Here is a 19,458-nt window from a genome sequence, read left to right on the forward strand (position 1 = left end):
AAGCTGCCAGCATGGTTGTACACTCTTAAATGAGCAGGCATGTAACACCGTGTATTGAAGCATTCCAGCTGAGCTGGACTCATGGCATCAAAAAATTGTTGCAAGGCATTTATTAAGTAAGCTCTGAAACAGAAATACTGCAATGCTGGACTTATTGTGTAAAAAAAATAAATATATATATATATATATATAACTGGGGCTGTAATTATAAAGTAGGTGGAAAGAGAAGTTATATGGAAGATACGTAGTAAAGAATGAGAAATATTTTTAAAAAGATGCGTGTTAAAGCACGATGTTGGCCACAGTGCGTCTACATATTTAATTTGCCCTTGGGCTGTCGGTTTAGCCTCAGCATAATCACTCTGAAGTTGGGGGGAGAGAAGGAGAGAATGAAAAGAGTGAAGGAGAGGAGGGGGATGTGGTGTAATAGAGATAATTGTCCCTTTTTTTTTGTTGTCAGACATTTTGACATATCACATTAAGAGAAAATGATCAAATGAATGATGGATGCATGCTGGCCCACTGTCCCTCTGTCATAGCTTACTGGGACACTTGAATATAATGGAGCCATCATTAAGTTATTAGTAAAAACCTATGCTTTTCCCACTACGACAAGTCAAAATGTCTCCAGTGAAAAAGGCCTGTTGTGACAGTTGTAGCTCAGATATTACAAAAATGTATCAACGTATAGTGAAAGGTGTGTCTTCCAGGGGTTCAGCCAACCATCGACTTGAGCTGTATACTTTATCATGTGTCACCGTTTAAGTTCAGGCACAGAACAAGATAAAAAATTAAATAAATACGCAAGACAAATACCAACTGACAGGGTCACCCCTCAACAGCAGGCCGGCCCTGACATTTGAGTATGTGTGTCAGTGGAGATATTCCTTAACTCACTCGAACAGTCTGCTGCCATTTGCACTGTCCTCGTCTGCCGTCCTTTGTGCTCTTTGCTTCCTCAGTTTGCAAAACTATTGCAGATCAAAAACATTTTTCAGAGCTTTTTCAAGCTTTATTTGTCTTTGACGGAGTAGGAAGTCATTTCTGCTGCCTCTGCAATAAGCGGGGAATTCAATTGAAAGCCTCTGTGGTTGAAATTTAAACGCAATGTCCTTTGGCCACGGAGAACTTCTGCATCGTAAGACAAGCTATATTCTGTATTTCAGACTCATTAAGATCTTTTATTTGATCTGTCCTTCAACCTCTCTCTACTCGCACTTTCACCTTAACGCCTCCTTCATCTTCCCTCCTCAGCCCCGCTCCATCTTTACGGCCCTCCAGTCCAGCGAGACCATGATGCTCAGCGGCTCAGTGGAGGTGCCCAGCCCGGGCGGGATGAGCGGCCTAAGCGGGCTGAGCACGGCGGCTCGGAACGTGGTGCGCTCCTCCAGCATCTCGGGGGCCATGTACAGCCTGGAGAAGAGTCCCGGCGGCGGGGGCCCGGACTCCACATCATTGGCCGGCAACAAGAAGCGGCGCTCCAGTCTGGGCGCCAAGATGGTGGCCATTGTGGGGTTGTCGCAGTGGAGCAAGAGCACACAGCAGCTCAACCAGCAAGGTCAGTTCACAGTTTTAAATTATTCTGTTGGATGCACACTTTTAAGATGTGCAAGTGTCCTTTCTTTCCTATACGCCGCTATCTTTACTTTATGTGACTTTTGAGCCCCCATCGAATATTCTACTTATCCTAAGGTAGTTTATCTCTTGTCCTTTTACTGCCACCATTTTAACTATAGGTCAGTTTGACTTTTTACATCCCTTTCCCACTCCCCTCCTCATCATCCCTCTTCTTCCATTCTACTTCTTTTTTTTTCTGCCTCCCCTGTTTTCGTCTCCCTTTGTCTTCTGCCCTCCGCAACTTCAGTTTTGTCTGTTGGCTAAAGTATGGGGACAACAATCTTTTGTTTCAATTTGGGTTTGGATTTGAAGCTGAAAATCATATTTATTTCCAAACGAAGATGGAATTCTTAATTGGTAAGACATTTCATCGTCATCCTGGCTTCGCTTCAACATTTAAAAATACCCCTCGTGCTTTCAAAATGATTACATGTTTTCCAGTGCAGTGGAATTGTTAAACTAAAGCCAACACTGTTCTAACAGTGTTTGTTTCAGTGTATGCACAATAATATTAGCATAATCCACTCCAAAGGGTATTTGATGGTGCCCGGCCTCAGTTATAATACCTGTAATATTTAATACAACAAACACTCATTGGCTTTACCTTTTGTGGTATTATCGATGTGATTATTCTTTTTTTTTAAAACACCGTTGTGTGTTTAACTCATTAGCAGCTGGTGTGTATGGCGGCTGTATCTCAATGATAGCGGCTCTATGTTCTAGTATTTGTCCTGTGGGGCGTAATTACAGCAACTGTACAGCTGCAACAAAAGTGTCTCTTGCTTTGTGCCTCAGCAGCGTACTCAAACCCAGTCACTTCTGGTGGGAAAGAGGAAAAACCAGTCGCACACCGAAGCTTGGTAAATAAAGGCTGAGAGGCAGACAGGGCCAGGAGGGGCAGGAGGTGCTACTCATTTCAATGCAGTCACATTCTTTCCTCATTCTTCAATACCAAGGGTGTTGTTCATCTCCTTTAGCATCCCATTAGCGCACTGTGCTTCTCCTTCCAGTACATTGAGTTGAGACCATCTCAAAATGCTGTCTGCATGTATCTTTCTGCTTGCCTGCTCGTGGTTGTACAGTATGTACGTCTAATTCTGTGAGAACATTCAGTCTTATTAATGAGAGTTATCTGAGGGTTATCAGCAGATTAATCAATAATACAAATAATCGAATGTAGCACTACATCTCACACAACAACAACAATAATGTCAGTGGTGACACATCAAAGTCCAAGACTTTCAATTGTGTTATTACAAATAATTTATTAAAGAAAATTATATATAAATCCAAAATAGAATGGTAAGTTTATACTACCTTATTTTCTAAAATACATAATTATTTTCTTAATAAAAAATGATTAAACAAATATATTTAGAAAAAGATAGACTAGGATTGGTTACATTCTAATTGAGTGTAGAACATGTCTCATTAAGGAATTTAGAAAAAGGTCTTGTAATCTGACAAAGCAAAATTCAGTGTCAACTTTCAAGATTGTTGCTACTTCGTGCTAATGTCCACATGTCCTATTAGGAAAGCAACTTTGTCCATTTTTGAATGATCTGAACTTCTCACATGCCTTCAGTCTTTCGGTAAACCTCTTCGATGGATTTTGAGAATGAATTTAACAAAACCAGGCAAGTCGCTCTCTCTATAACTCTGTTCTTCTCATGGCCGCTCTAACATGGTCCCCATATGGCTAATGTTGGTGGACTCAGGGACACATTCACATGCACACACACTCAATCTAACCTAAATCTGCTATCATTACTTATATCATTACTTTGTCCCCCATCTGTGTGAGATGGCTGTTGCTCCAGTACTCACTATCACTCTCTCACACACACACACACACACACACACACACACACACGCACAGTGCACTGAGGCACAGCTGACGCTTGTCTGACGCAGGAAGAGCTGTCGATATTTTCACCACAGGGGCTTTCATGTCTCTGTGTTCGTGCTGAGGACGAGAGCACAATTGAGGGAAAAGTGTGGATGAGGAGGCGAGGAGGGGCTTAGGATATAGAGAAGAGGAAGAGGAGACGAGTGGTGTGTCTAAATTTAGATGTTCTCAGCCGCCAGAAGACATCATGCCTGGAACAAAATCACAGGAACATGCACCCGCTCCTTCCTTTTCCATCTATATCACCACTTGGTGTCGCGATATCATCTTGAGATCCTGCATGATAGTTTTCTTGGGACATTTGGGAAAAACCATAGGCGACCATAGTCTGTGGTCTTCCCTCCTTCATAATTCATAACCAGCTGGAGGAATAAAATGGCTGAATATGAGTAGTTGAGTGACCCACATGCAGACAGGCAAACATTCCTCTTCGCCCGCTTGAGTTTGATCGGGGTCCTCTAGGTATTCGTTCCTGGAGTTAACGGCCCCCTCTGGTCAGCTATCACTGCTCCCGTTTACGAGTGACACTTGCATCGATTGGTTCACGCGGCGGGTCGGCCCAGGTGCCGATCCCTTGCTTTGCTCGGTTGGTCACCTAATAGCCGATAATAGCCACTGGTTGAATTGGTCCCCAGAGAAGAGGTGTGTGAGGGAAGTAATTTGGATCTAGGGTGCAGAAATGGGAAAAATTAATGGAAAGCTTTCTGCGAGTCTTGTTGGCGTTGATTAATTGATCTTATTGAATAACTGGCTGTTGTAGGTTATGGTTTATTGCAAAGTGTACCTTAGGGGAAAATGAGAGAGTAAAGCATCGCCTCAAAATCTATTGCCTTTATTCTGGTTTGCCAATAATTATTCTTACCTTTTATGACTATCACGACCAGTCTACTTTAACCCTCTAAATATTAAGAGTTCTAGTGAATGACTGAATAGTTCAAACAAAATGAATGAAGAGGAATAGAGCATAGGCTGAAAGGGACATAAAGAAAAAAAGTGAACGTAGACAGTGGGGTAATATGTCAGCGTCTCACCATTAAAGGGCTGTTAGGAGGTAATGTGGTTATAATGTTGTTATTGTGTCAGAGTTCCTGCAGGGTATGTTCTAGCCGTGATCAATTTGGTGAATTGGATTGAGTCAATATACAACTATCTTTAGAATCTGTCTAGATAGTAAACTCTTATGCAAGCAAGGATGTTTATTTGAAAAAGAGAATTCCTGTTTTCTATTTCTAAATGCAGCCGCTATCTGTCCTCAGATAGTAAAGCCTTTCTCATCAGAGGTTCTTCGTTGGCTTTAAACTTTTGGCAACTTTGTTTAGATTTTTGTCCAATAATCTGGCCTTTTTATAGTAATCTTCATGAGGGTTTTAAAACAATCCATTCACAATGATGGAATGTAATCAAACCTTTTCTCACTAACTTAATTCCGGCATAAAGCTTCAATAAGCTCCTTTCATTATTGTTCCATACCCCACTGTACAAAAAAATAGTTGAGCAAATGTCTGAACTGAGTCACCGCATTCTGCGTATACCGTAGGAACTCAAACTCCAATGTTAACATCTGCACACAGATGTCTTGGACAAGGAGGACAAGAACATTTCTTTCAGACTGCAGCCTTGTCAACTTTTTCAGACAGCATCTGAGACCTCTGACAGTTCTTAGTGTTAACATATGCTCTATAATTGTACCCGCTGGTATTTCCAAACATAAATGTGTAACTTTAGGGAGCCATTAATCAGATTCATTTCAAATTAACAATCCATTTGGCATCTCAGAATTAGGGCTGGACGATGTGGCGACGCCATACGCCTCTGGGGACACCGGCCTATATTTTTGTGGTTCATGTTGTAGCCAGCCGATATCCGGCCCAAGACTTCCTTCTCCATGTGCTTCTCATCGTTTACAGTCTGATGAGCAACTTCAGACCTCTCCAACGTGATTGGTCAAGTCTGCTCGGACTATGAAGGGAAACCAGAATGCTTCCAATGCCCAAATCTTGTCCCGTTGCCTACAGATTCATATGAATGCAGAAACTGTTCATTGAGTTGATTGTAGAAGGTGTGCTTCCATATTTAGATCCTTTGATAGAGGCTATTTTCATGCATTTCTACTAAGATGGTGCTTGTTTTTCTTTCATATCGTATCTCCGTTCTCCTCACGTCATTCCATTCATAGCTACAGTGCCATTGCCTCATTATTCTGGGTTTTGTAACATGCCAGTGTTGAGGATGGCATTTTGATCTTTGTTCTATTTATTACCTGTTATTATTGGCATTGGTGAGGAGAAAACACACAAACGGTTTCCCAGGTGTAACGGGTGAGTCACTCCTCCGCTGAACACAGCCTTATCTCCTGAGCAGGTTTATCCTTGACTGAAAACAGGGCCAGCAGAGCGTCTCTCGGCACACTGTCAGTCTGCACTGAGGGACGCGGCTTGCCGAGAAACAAGCGCCTCTGACGATGAGAAGCAGTGCACCAGGAGAGTTGGATTAAAGGAAGCCAGCCGTGGATGTGTGTCTGCTTGTGTGTGTTTTCGGTGAGCGTCACAGTGAAAGGCTTCAACTCTACCCGCCTCCCAGTTTATGTGTGTGTGTGTGTGTGTTTTGCTGGTGCACATTCACACTCAATCACATCAGTCCTTTCTGCTCCATTTAGCTCTCTAAACCCACTCTACACCCATCCTCTTTATTTTCTCAAGCTCACTTTTCAATTCCTTTTAAATATTCTTTATTGAAATATTTCTGTCTCCTTTTGTGTGTATTTCTGTTTGGATGTAGATACAGTTGGAAATAAACCAGAGACGCAAAAAAGAAACAGACACAGAGGAAGGAAAAATGTGACACAGGAAGAGAGTACTTGTTAGTTTGCTTATTGAATTGATTCCAACTTTGAGACCAGTAGCAGACACATTTCTGGGTGAACTGTTGACACGCAAATATTTGAGTCGGCCGACTAGAACTGTAGTTCCAACCCGGAAGTAAGGATATGTGAAGAGGCTTTCTCCGTTTATTTTCCCGGCTGTAAAAACTGCTTTTATTCAGTGTCACAAACCACAGTGCAGAGCCATGAATTGTGTTACATTTTGATGCCAAATACTGGATCGAAATCCTTTTGTGAGCTTTGTTTCTCTGTGTAGAGCACATTTACCGTCTTAAACAGCTTTGGAAACAGTATACTTACACATGCTTGCATTTATGCTGACAACATGAATCACGATATCTGGCTTTAGTCATCCCGCGTGATTCTGTCATTGACGGCCACAGCGGTGGAGTTTCAGAAATGCCTGTTTTAAGGCCACAGTTCTGTTTATTACTGATAAGCAAAGAGACGTGCTGATACTGTGTAACTGTTGACGGGACAATGTTTGCCTGAACTACAGTGTACATGAAAAAGTCTTTGTAGTTCCCTAAATACTTGCATCATAGTGCTCCCCCACATTGAGATAGCTCTACAGGACAGGATGATGTGATTCACAGGGAAGATAGACATTGATAACATTTTAACATAACATTTCAAGAGTCTCTGTTTTTATAACCAAAATAAGTGCCAGGCGAACACTTATAGAAACATTCATGTCACATTAGAAACATATTGGGGTGACTGTGGGTCAGTGGTTAGTATGTCCATCTTTCAATCATGGGGTCGGCGGTTCAATCCCCGCCCTTGTCGATGTGTCCTTGAGCAAGACACTTAACCCTGAATTGTTCCCTGTAGCTGTGTCTACAGTGTATGAATGTAACATGATTGTAAGTCGCTTTGGATAAAAGCGTCAGCTAAATGACATGTAATGTAATATTCTGAAAGCAAAAGTGTCCGTCCTCTATAACAGTCAGTTTCTTTTCTCACTCATAATTGAAGATGTTGTGTTTCATGTTTTGTATATTGGATCGGGATGTTGCCATATGTTAATACTCCTATTCATGATGACTGAGTGGCTTTGTGATATTTCGGCACATGAAAGGGATGAGGAAGGTTTCGGCAGGAGAAAGAAAGCCAACAATAACACAATTAAAGCTCACAGACGAGTATGTCCATTTGTTAAAACAGTTAGCCTCTATGTGTCTCCATAGACCAGATAATAGATCTGGCATTTTAGTACTCACTGTGCTTTCAGGGTGACTCACGCATGCCCTACTTCTAGCTCTGTTTCTGAGTCACAGCAACACACTTTAGGAATTTTGGCAGATCCATTTTAGAGAGCTTACAGGGATCAGACCCTTCGAGGGAAAAATTCATCCCAAACGAGAATTTCTCACATATCATGACAGCTCAGGAAAGGCTTTTGAACAAAATGAGCAACAGTGGACACAAAGCAACGGATTACTAGAATAGCAACAATGAAAGTTGTTGAATCATCTGACCTGTGGCAACTGTGCTTTCATAATAATAGGAATTTCACACGATGAATACACATGATGGCTATTCATACTCACTATGACTAATGGAAAAAATCCTCTCTGAGTCTCTTGAGCTGCTATTTCAGGTGAGCCTTCTACTTTGTAGTTTCCCTCACCCCACCTCGGGCTCCACCACCTCAATTTTCTTTCGAAGCATATTGAGTCACTGGCTCTCCTGACATAAACAAATTGAAACCTTACTCGCGACTCTAAAAGCTTTCTCTTCCCCACCGGTGCTTTTAGGGGCAACCAAACACCATGCAAAGCTGACCTGCAATCAGTTTTTTCTCCATTCTCTGTTTCTGCCGTACTCCCCCGTTGCCCTCTTTGTGTTTCCTCCAGCTCAATGACATCTTAATTTTCTCTCCACTATCTCTCCTCCCTTCATCTCCATCTTCTTTTGCTCTCACTTTCACTCAGAGCGTCTATCATATTTTCCTAATCTCGCCCACCGACTCCTCCATGCTCCGTGTTCTATTCTTAGCCAGACAGATAGGTGAACCGTTCAACTGTGCATACACACATGTGTGTGTCTGTCTACCTGAAGAACACAGCCTTTCAACACAGTGGGCAGTTAAACGGCACTGAACCTTCCATCTGAGGCAAAGTTTGACATTTATTTAAAATAATATGCTTATTTGCTTTCTTGCTGATAGTCACATGAGAGGATTGATACCAATTTAATGTCTGTATGTTAATATGAAGCTCCCACGATCACCAGTTAATTAGCTTAGCTTAGCATAAAGACTGGAAACGGGGAAACGGCTAGCCTGGGTCTGTCCAAAGGTAACAAATCCACCTACCAGCCCTGCTGAAGCTTAACAAAATGAACTCCTGGTGTCTTTTTGCCACCGTGAGGTTGCAAGTTGGGGCCTGTCCACACCAGCATTTAAGATGGTTGAAGTTGAAAGAAGTTGTAGAAACTGGAGTTTGTAGTCCGACAGAGGAGGCAGAGAGTTATGAGAAAGGGAGCTTTTTCCTGCTATTCATTTATACTCTGAATGAAGGAAGTGATGCACGAGTCCTTGCGTGTCCCGGCTCGCTAGCGAGTTAGCGGTTAGCTTTCAAGCCACAGTTCCCCACCTGCATCACCAAAGGTCTAGAACCACATATTTCACATACTTCATAAAACCCAGTCAATAAATATAACCCCCCTAACTTCTAAAAACACAACTCTTTTTTGTTTTTACACGTCAATTGTTGTACAGAATAAACCAACAAGATATAACATGTTATATAGTATAACATAGTGAGCTTTAGAGATGCTCGTTGGCAGATTTTTTTAAACCTTTGCACAGGCTAGCTGCTTCAGGTTATTTGTGCTAAGTTAAGCTAAACCAACTCTGGCTGTGGCCTCAAATTACTCCCTGCAAGAAAGTTAATATGCATATTTCCCAAATGATTCCTTTAACAGCAACAACACAAAGCTTGTGCTTTGTTGAAGCCCATGGAGTTGCTATTCTTCTTTGCATTTCATGTCATGTCAGTGTTTTTTACACAACAGAACCAACTCGGGTGTTATTTCTCGTATATGTTTGGGGCTTTTAGCTGATCTGGTAAACCACACCAATAGCGTGAGAGCTCTCAGATTTATCAAACCGGGTCGAAAAATGAGAAAGAGCACTTACTGGTACCCCTGCAATGCTTTAACAGGCAATAAGTGGCAATGTGTGTCACCAAGCTCAAAAGTGTGTGAGGTGAGTCACCATGTTGTGTGTATTTATGAAGGGCTCTGTGTAAAAGCCCTATAATCAGGGTATCATTACCACTCCTTCTGATGTACGAGTGCTGTAAACACACTGTACACACTGCTGCCATTTGCCTTATGGTGCTGTTCAAGAAAAGGTGGACTGGAGAGCAGCTTTTGGTGCATAGGAGCAACACACACACACACACACACACACACACACACACACACACACACACACACACACACACACACACACACACACACTCAATCACACTAGCAATGAGAACATACAGGTTTAATTCTTAATCGGTGTCATAGACCAGGGTTGCTGCTGCTGCACTAAAGGAACCATTGATTTATATTTTGTTTAGTTTTTGAAAATAGTATTTGCTTAATTCAGACAGCACGCAGTAGTGAGATAATTTCCTTTCTTCTGAATGTAAGTTGATTTGTCTGAGGGATTTTCTTGCCCTAAGTTTAATGTTCTTGATACAAAGTGGAATTGTTTTAAGAAGGAAAAGGAAATATATCATCCCTCTGGCAGAATTGTGATTTTCTGCAGTTTACCAGCTAGTATTATGTTGTCTCTGTGTCTCACTGGTATGTTTGGGGAAAGTGATGTTTAGTGCTGAACAGGCAACAGGAGGTTTTGTGAAATATTAAAATGTTTAATATTAATATTAATATTAATTTCTAGCCATTTTATGTCATCTGTTTCTGCTCATCTGCTTCTCCTGTTTAAATAATGTGGCCATCTTACATAATTTGTCAGCCTCTAAGTTGAGTAATCAAGAGGAAATTACATCTAAATTGGATTACTCTTTTCCTCAATGTAATTAATTGTCATTAGACAGTAGCCCGTGTGGCATATTAACTCACTGACAGACATCCTGCCATACATGAAGGTTTTAAATTTCATGAAATCATTTCCTTTGCGGTGCTGAGAAAGGCTAATCGCCTTGCATTGACCTCTCCCTGGCTTATGTCCCTACCTGAGCAGTTAATGTCACTCTCACACACACTGCCAGCGCACACACACACAAAGAAAATAAAAAGGAGATTAGTTTTGTTTATCTCTAATGCATTATCATTAAGGACAGAGTAACACTAGGATACTAGGCTCCACTTAACTACCCACAACATTTATTTGTTTTTGCATGTTCTCTTAGAGTTGAATAACTCTCTAAGAAAAGTGGAATGCTGGCAGTGTTTCATAAGTGGTTGAATAATAAAGGAAAAATACTGGTAGTCTGATTTTATTACCTTCGGACAGGCTCATGCTGTCTGTTTCCCCTTGTTTCCAGTCTTTATGCTAAGCTAGCTAGGCTCTAGCTTCACATACATTATGAGAGTGGTTTTGATCAGTGGCCTAGCTATTTATCATTTTTCATCCGAATCTGATTCAAATGCTAGATCGTGATTGGAGCACTCGAGTACTTTTCTTTTTACCAATTAGGCCCCGCCCACAACACATTGTAAAAAACAGAAATACAGAAATATGTCATCTAAAATAACCAACGAGTTTTAAAATAGGCAGAAAACAGCATGTCAATGCAAAATCACACTACCCATAAAAACAAACTGAGCCTTTAAGTGTAAAAAGAAACGTTCGAATAGCTAAACTCAAGGCTTTATTTCGTATTACTGGTACTATGAATGAATCTGCTCTGGCTGTGTTGTGTGCCCTTGAGGAAAGCACAGAAAAATGAAGGCTTCTGATTGTTCACACTGTCACGTTTTAACCAGAGATGTCCTGGAGGGTAGAACCATTGAGCTCCATCTAAGTTCTTAATGTGCATAATATAGTTACTATCACTTGGGTTAAGTGGACTGATATGATCCTTCTACCAAAACAAATCAGGCGGTAACCTCTGGATCTGAGAAGTGAAGCCAATGCGAAAGTGGCTTTAACTTGCATTCTTTCTAATGACCATCAGGGTGCAACTAAAAACTAAAAATAAGTCTGGAAGTCTATGAGAAAATGACCCGAACTCTTGCTTGATTTATTACCTCAGTAAAACATTATAAACACACGTTAATACCAATAACGTTCTTTAATACCACATGATGTATATTTTGTAAATTATGGTCCCATTTAGAGTGAAATAGACATTAAAGCAGGGTATGCTTGAGGGTGTGGCTTTCTTGTGATTGACAGGTTGCTACTACAGGGAGTTGTCCCTGTTTTCCTCTTACAACTTTAACACTTTCACACATGGAGTTTTAACTCTGTGAAAGTAGATTGTTGACATGAAAAGCTCCACCCTTATGGTGACGAATATACAAAACTCGAGGCTTCAAAACCATCGTTCTCAAACCAATTGGTTACCTCACACTTATATTTAGTCTATGTCTATATACATATGTTTTAAGTTCCAGAAAGCTTTGAAAGATAATCATTGCTTTATACTATATATATATATATATATATATATATATATATATATATATATATATATATTCTATGACTTACTGAATCACTGGCTACGATGTTATGTAACTGTGCATATACATGAATATGGCTTTGAATCGCTGATTCATGTACATGATCTCTTCTTCCTACTTCTTCTTCGACCTTGAATCTTCCCTTTGTCCAAATTTAGTAGGTGTCCAGCGGGAAAGACACCACAACAGATCTTTCATCTCCAACTCTCGTGCTTAGTTACTGTTGCTATGCATGGTGGATCATTGCCGTCACCGGTGCATCCGATAGGCATGTCGGCGCAGCCAGGGAGTCTAAAAACAGCATTCTATATTACAGCATATAATGAGAAAAGCTTCATCAGTGTTCTCTCCAAATGTCAGAGCAGCTTTAATGATCTATTGAGCACACACACACACACACACAACCACACACACACAGTTAGAGAAGCTGTATATCATGTGCAATTGTGCATGCCGTCTCAGTGTGTGGCTCTTTTCTGCGTTGTTGGCGTTTTTCAGTAATCCCAACTCTGATATTAATTCTCTCCACTGAAGCTATTAATTCTTACCATCCCCATCTCTTCTGCCTGTCTCTCATCGTAATCTTCTTCCCCGTCACTTGATCTCGCCTCATTATGATTATCAAACATGTGGCCTGCATAAAAGTTTCAATGAATACCTTGGCTTTTGCATGGTCAAAGAAAGTTTTGAGCGCGTGATGGCTCCCCGGGCGTCACATTTCTGTGAGATTGATGAGTGTGTCTTCTGGGACATTGTATTACTCATAGCGAAGCCAACGGGAGACCCTTTAAATAGCCATGTGTACCCCCTCTCCTCATGCACGCTGAAGCACAACAGCTTATGTAATGTTGTTATTTTTCTGCTCAAACGGCATATATGTCAGACTTCCTCTAATTACTCCTTCCAGGATGTGCGTGCATTTGATGTTAACACTGTATAAACAAAGTTGGTTCAGCAGGGAGAGGAGAAAATACGCTCAATAATTTAGTTGGGATGGACCGGGAAAATATGTGATAAAGATGGACGGTTTCCAAAAGACTGGAGAACTTTGAATAAAGGGGAAATAAAAGCGAGAAGGACTTTGGAAATGAAGATAAAGCAAAATAAAGGAATCAGTGAGTATACATAGAGGAAAAGGGGCGACTAGGATAAGAAAAAGGACCGCAATTAAACAAAGAGCTGGAAACAAAGAGCGGTACTAAAGGAAAGAAGAGTGTTGGGAGATCTGACTGAAAGACAGAAAGAAAAAGAAGTATTGGCGGATTAAGGAGTGAGACTCATGGAGAGGACAATACCAGTGAGGAAAGACACAGAGTGAGGGGAAAGGCTTGTGAGCGAACACACCACACGGGGCTCTTGGTGCAATGCAGACGCATTGCCATGGAAACGAATGGAGGGAAAGTGCAGACAAGGAGGGGGGGATTAAATAGGAAGGAAGAGATCACTGCTTCACACCGTGTGTGTGTTTGGGGGGGGCGACAAATGAGTGTGTGTATATGAAGTTAAATTAAGGAAGTGCTTGATATTTCAAAAATGAGTTTATAGTGGGGATGTCCAACTTGTGCGTATGAACTCGCCTTCAAGGTTATTTTGATGATGTTTGAATAACAGTTTTAAAAGCTGTATTCAAGACCTGTGGGCCCGTTTGGTTTAATTACGAGCCAGCCAGAGTTCAGTTTACACCAGTCGATCAGTCCAAAGTCTAAAGTGCAGGAGCTTTGGTGAAATGTTGCCTGTATGAATAAAATAAAAAAAATAAAAAAAGTGACTGGTGGGATGAGGTTGTCGCCATGGTGCCAGTTGTCTCAGGTGGCATTGTCTGGGTCCAGATCTGAGGGCGGAGGTTGTCATGGCAGCAGGAGGGCATGTGGTTTCTCTGGGTGTGATGATACAAACATACACACACATCCACAGACACACACTCTTTCTCTCACACACACACACACACACACACACACACACACACACACACACACACACACACACACACACACACACACACTCACACACACTCTTGACTGCATGATTATAAATAGAAGGCAGCAGAAGGCAGCATCCCTCTCCTCATCTCCAACACCTATGGGACCCCATCATTCTCATCTTCCTCTTCACCCTTTTCTCCTCAACACTTGCTTCTGCTTGTCCTCTCTCTTCTGTCTCACTCTTCATCCATTCTCTCTCAAAGCCCTCTCTCCTCCTTTTTCAGCACCCCCAAAGTCTCATCAAGCGCCTTTTGTTTGCTATCTGTTCATTGCTATAGTGATGGTGATGATGTGGGGTATATGCGGTTGTCATGGCGATGAGATACGGGCACGGCAAGGATGTTTAATGAGCTTGGAGTTGCTCAGGATAATGAAGTGGGACAGCTGTAACTGGGTGTGCGCTTAACTGACAACAATAAGCAACTGCTTGTTAAAAGTCTCCATTGGTGATCGCGCTCTTATTGAGGAGAGATGTACGACCGCAAATGCAGCCACAAGGAGCTGCAAGGATGCAGCACTAAAACAAAAAACGTAACTCAGCCAATTGGTTTTGAAATTAACAAGTGTAAGGGGAAAAGTTAGAGATGTCCGTAAAAGGTTTAAGTAATTTTAAAGAATTTAAACCCCTACTACAGGATTATAAAAAAAGTTGCCAGCCTAGAAGGCTCCTGTCAAGGGGAAGTCCTGGAAATAAGACTTTGTCGAGGTCTTTATGAAGCCAAGCTGTGCCAACACAAGGACTCACAGCCTCTCTCTCTCCTGTCTGACTAACATGTCACCCTGGAGCCCGACTGCTCATGTGCACTCTGTGCGCTAGAGTGTAAATGTTGCACAGAGGTGTGAATGTACCGACACTAGGATATCAACTGTCAGCTTGACGTTTGTGTGTGAATGTCTGCATGTGTCTCTCTAGATCATTGTGTTCAAGGGCTTTGGGAATTTTAAGTTTTTATATTGCTTTATTGTTTACAGTTGTAGACCTCAGGGAGAATGAAAGTTTTTTTTTGTTCCCCTCTTGTATACCGGCCTACTACCAGCCTCAAGCCTTGAGTGTTTTAATATTAACTAGAAATAACAATTAGCATTTTCTTTCTTCTAGTGATCATCTAGTATCATTGTGCACATAAATACATGTAATTCATTGTTATTTTCATGAATTTTCACCCTTTAATCTGATGATTATTTTCTAGATTAATCAGTTAAGTATTTTGTCAGTAAACTGTCAGTTAAAGGTTTCTATAATTTCCCAGAATTCAAGGGGATGTCTTTTAATCATCATATTTGAAAACCGTGAGAATATATTTGCCCTTATGCTTGAACTTATTACTGAAACAATCATCATCGAAACACACGCATCACCTTGAGAACTCTGGTTTATTGTTGCAAGAAGGAAGGCCAGAATATGGGAGTGATGGAAGGGATACATGAAGGGTTGTCTGCCAAAGGTGCACGAGTGCGCAACCTTCCATGTCACATCCTGAGCCCAGGGCACTTTGTGCCTTACTACTTTGAACTCGGCATGTCAAGTCACACAGAGATACAGTGTGTCATTACAGGGGATGATGCCCTGAAAGCTTCTTGTGGGGTTAGCAGCTCTCCAGCTCACTCCCGTTCTCCCAGTGTCAGCAGAGCTGTGAAGCCTGAACACCTTTCCCCCTCCCTCCGTCCCCCCCTCTCAGCTCAGCCTCCTTACTTCCTCTCTACCCCTCCCCACTCGGACAAATTCCACAAGCGGCCAACTTGTGTGTTTCTACTTTGCGAGTCAGGCTCGGGAGTCCCCCTAAAAGCCTTTTTGCGCCCCACTCACAGCAGCCATTGTTAAATGGGCTTCACCTGTTTGAAATGGGCTGTAGTAATACCTGTGAAGTGGAGAGATTTTCCAATCGTGTGGGGACGTCCCAGTTGAAATTATGTGAGATTGTCTTCTTGCCTGAGTGAACTTGCTTCAAAATAAATAGTGGAGAGACGGTAGTTCTCAGGGCTAACCTAAATTTGTCTTCATTTCTAGTGCGTTTAAAAAAAGCGAACTTTGTGGATATTAATTGTGCAGCCCATCGATTTAAAACTGTTTGACAGAAATGTCCATCTGTTGTGTGTCTTTAGAAACTCAATGACTAAGACAGCATTCAGGGAACTGAATAAGAACTTCTAAATCTCGCTTATGAAAACACATACTTAAGTTGTAATATCTGCAGGACAAGATATGCGGAGATTCAGATCTTGCGCCTTAATGTACAAGCAGCATGTCCCCATGAAATGACTTACTTATCAGACAGCTCTACACCATCCTCTGATTATTATGCTGAATGGATCATCCTGCCGAAATAAGGTCACCTAGAGCCGGAGCTTTGACCTCTGTGTTTTTCAGAAGGTGGGACTAAGAAGCTTCGCAGCACCATCCGACGGAGCACGGAGACCGGCATCGCCGTGGAGATGAGGAACCGAGTGACACGACAGGGCAGCAAGGACTCAACTGACGGCAGCACCAACTCAAATAGCTCTGATGGAACGTGAGTACCCAACCAGCAGTTCATCCACTTATCCACGCATAGACAGAATCCATTATTCTGCTTCTTCCCGCTCAGGTTTGTCTTCCCTATCACACGCCTGGGGCCCGAGAGCCAGTTCAGTGACTTCCTGGATGGACTGGGCCCCGCTCAGATTGTCGGCCGGCAAACACTAGCTACACCCCCCATGGGTAAGCCAATACAGAAGTAGACCAACGACATCATCTTTTCCTGTTCAATCCATCTCATTATTGTCAAGTATAGTTAGCTTCTTCTTGAGATTTTATGAAATTCTTTGCACTCGTATTTTTGGTGGCCTTAAGTGCATATTTATACTTCTCTCACTTCCAGTGACAAACACTCACAGGAAGCTCAGGATGACAGAAAAAATGATCTACGACCTTATACCAACATACAAACTGTGAGATGCGCAGCAGCGTCTAAAAATACTGCACAATATGAGTGTATTCACTCAGCACGATGAAGTTATTCTTGCATGAGGTATAAATCTTTCATGCAAAGGTCATTGCTTGTGAAAAACAACAGAACAGAGCACTGAGCTCCAACATACCTGGTTGTGAAGACATACTTACAGCTCTGTGTCGCCCTCTACAGTTAGATATTGACCATTGCAACATCAAGGCTTCCAGCATAAACATGGTTAACTAAGCTCCACCCTTTTTGGAGTTTTTGGAGTTGATTATATAGATTACCATTGGCTTATTAGACATGGTATGTTGTCCCTCTACAGGGGATGTCCATGTAGGGATGGTAGATAGAGGAGGGCAGCTGGAGGTGGAGGTCAACCAGGCCAGAAGGTTGACCCAAAAACCGGGCTCCAAGAACATACCAGGTACTCTGAACTGACTTCACCTTCTGCATTAAACTCTATTGACTCGGCTTCTTTGTCCAATCTGTCAGTGTAGGATTTTCACTGTGTTGTCTTTTGTCTGCAGCAACCTACGTGAAGGTGTATGTGCTCGAGAATGGCATGTGCTTGGCCAAGAAGAAAACCAAAGTAGTGAAGAGGAATCTGGACCCAACCTACCAGCAGGCTCTGTTGTTTGAAGAGAGTCCTCAGGGCAAAGTCCTACAGGTACAACAAGTAGACTCAACCAGCGGACAGAATTCTTCCTCTTACAGTATTATTTGTTAGGAATGTACTACTTAAAAAGACTGCGTTGTTGTGGTTGTCATCAGTTTATGATTTATACTGAATCCTGATTGATGCATGGAAGTATATGTAACATCACCATTGTCTAAATAACCCCCACCCACCTCAAATCAGTGAGGAGAATAGTGAGGAAAAAAACCCTGTAATCTCTGCTATGAATTGACTAAAGCTTTTCTAACTTTGGCCAAAAACAGTGTGTTTATGTAGGACCTCTTTCTTCATATGAATCTGATTGAGAGAAAATAAGTATTTGGGGCCTTTTAAAATGTGCGACATATCCCCATATCTTCGTGTTGCATGCATCATTTATTCTCATCTCTCCTCTAGGTAATAGTGTGGGGGGATTACGGGCGTATGGACCACAAGTGCTTCATGGGAATGGCCCAGATCCTTCTCGAGGACTTGGACCTGTCTGCCACAGTCAGCGGCTGGTACAAGCTGTTCCCTACCTCCTCTCTGGCAGATCCCAGCATCGGACCACTCACCAGACGCCTCTCCCAGTCCTCCCTGGAGAGCGCCACCAGCCCCTCATGCACCTAGACACCGAGTAGACACCCACATGCACGGGCACAGGCAGAGTCAAGCAGACACGTACTGTATATACACAACGACTGTAAGTGCAAGACAGGTAGGCACACACATACACACATATATACCCGTGTGTATCTTTTGAGGAAGACACCTTTGACATAAAAGTGCAAATACATGATCTCATCTACATGAGTACACACACTGACGCGCTGCCATATCCTTCACTACGTCCATATTCTTACACTTTAGTCAGTACTTTAGTTGTGAAAACATAGCAAATTCAACTTGAAGTAGACTTAATTTACCAGAACATGTAGCACTTTTCGCCGTCACATTTCAACATTTCCTACCATGACACAGCAAATCTGCATTCCAATGTACCAGATTGTGGCACGACTCATCCCGGGTCATCCTGATGCCAGTTTCTAAACTCTCTATGCCAAACTAAGAAAAAAACAAAACTTTATTTTTTAAAACCAAAGGAATTGTTATTGTTGTTATTACTACTATAAGTCGTAGGTGAACTAGTATACAATATAAAGTATGGATATGTAGCAGAGTCAATGACTTAGATGTAATGCAAAAAAAAGTACATACATTCTACACACATGAGCTGAGGAACAGGCAAAGACATTAACATACCTGGGCAACAGGCTTGGATATTCACATAATGGCTGTTATGTGAGGTAGCAACACTGCTATTCTATAGTTTTTACAGGGCAGATTTATATTCATATATATATATATATATATATATATATATATATATATATATATATATATATATATATATATATATATATGAATAAATAGATAAATGCTTATCTGTGTTTATGTATGTATCGGCTGCATTCTGCATGTTTGCTTGCAACCCTTGTAGAGACATTTTAAAGCGCTTCAATCTTTTTATTTGGCTTGCCTCGACCAATGTAACAGGTATAGCCCCACTTTATTTTGCAATAAGAGCACTGCACTGAGTTAGGTAGGAGGATGGGGCTTTGATGAAGGGGTTGGGTTGGGTTGGGTTGGGGGGGGGGGGGCGCTGTCATTGCCAATTGCAGAGGAAGACAACAAATTAGTCAGCGGGCTACCATTCGCTGATAGACTACATTTCTGATCCTGCCTTCATCTTTATAGTAAAGGACTGTTGCGCCACACAGGGCACACAACACAAAGGCTTTCTGGGCAATGTGTCCAGCTCAAGT

General features: G+C 41.8%; 1 protein-coding gene across 2 annotated transcripts; it reads left to right on the plus strand.

Moving 5' to 3' along the window:
• The first annotated feature begins 1,259 nt into the window (after window positions 1–1,259).
• Window positions 1,260–18,963, plus strand: rims3 (regulating synaptic membrane exocytosis 3). Of its 2 annotated transcripts, none has more exons than XM_034545894.1 (6): window positions 1,260–1,558; window positions 16,410–16,551; window positions 16,627–16,739; window positions 17,300–17,401; window positions 17,505–17,644; window positions 18,050–18,963. In XM_034545894.1, the coding sequence occupies exons 1-6, from the start codon at window positions 1,294–1,296 to the stop codon at window positions 18,260–18,262; spliced, it is 975 nt and encodes a 324-aa protein (XP_034401785.1). In that variant the 5' UTR covers window positions 1,260–1,293; the 3' UTR covers window positions 18,263–18,963. The 2 variants fall into 2 exon arrangements, with proteins under 2 accessions (XP_034401785.1, XP_034401784.1); XM_034545893.1 differs by having other exon boundaries at window positions 1,481–1,558; window positions 16,413–16,551.
• The last annotated feature ends 495 nt before the right edge of the window (window positions 18,964–19,458 follow it).

This window comes from Cyclopterus lumpus, chromosome 11 (assembly GCF_009769545.1).
Source record: "Cyclopterus lumpus isolate fCycLum1 chromosome 11, fCycLum1.pri, whole genome shotgun sequence".
Taxonomy (NCBI): domain Eukaryota; kingdom Metazoa; phylum Chordata; class Actinopteri; order Perciformes; family Cyclopteridae; genus Cyclopterus; species Cyclopterus lumpus.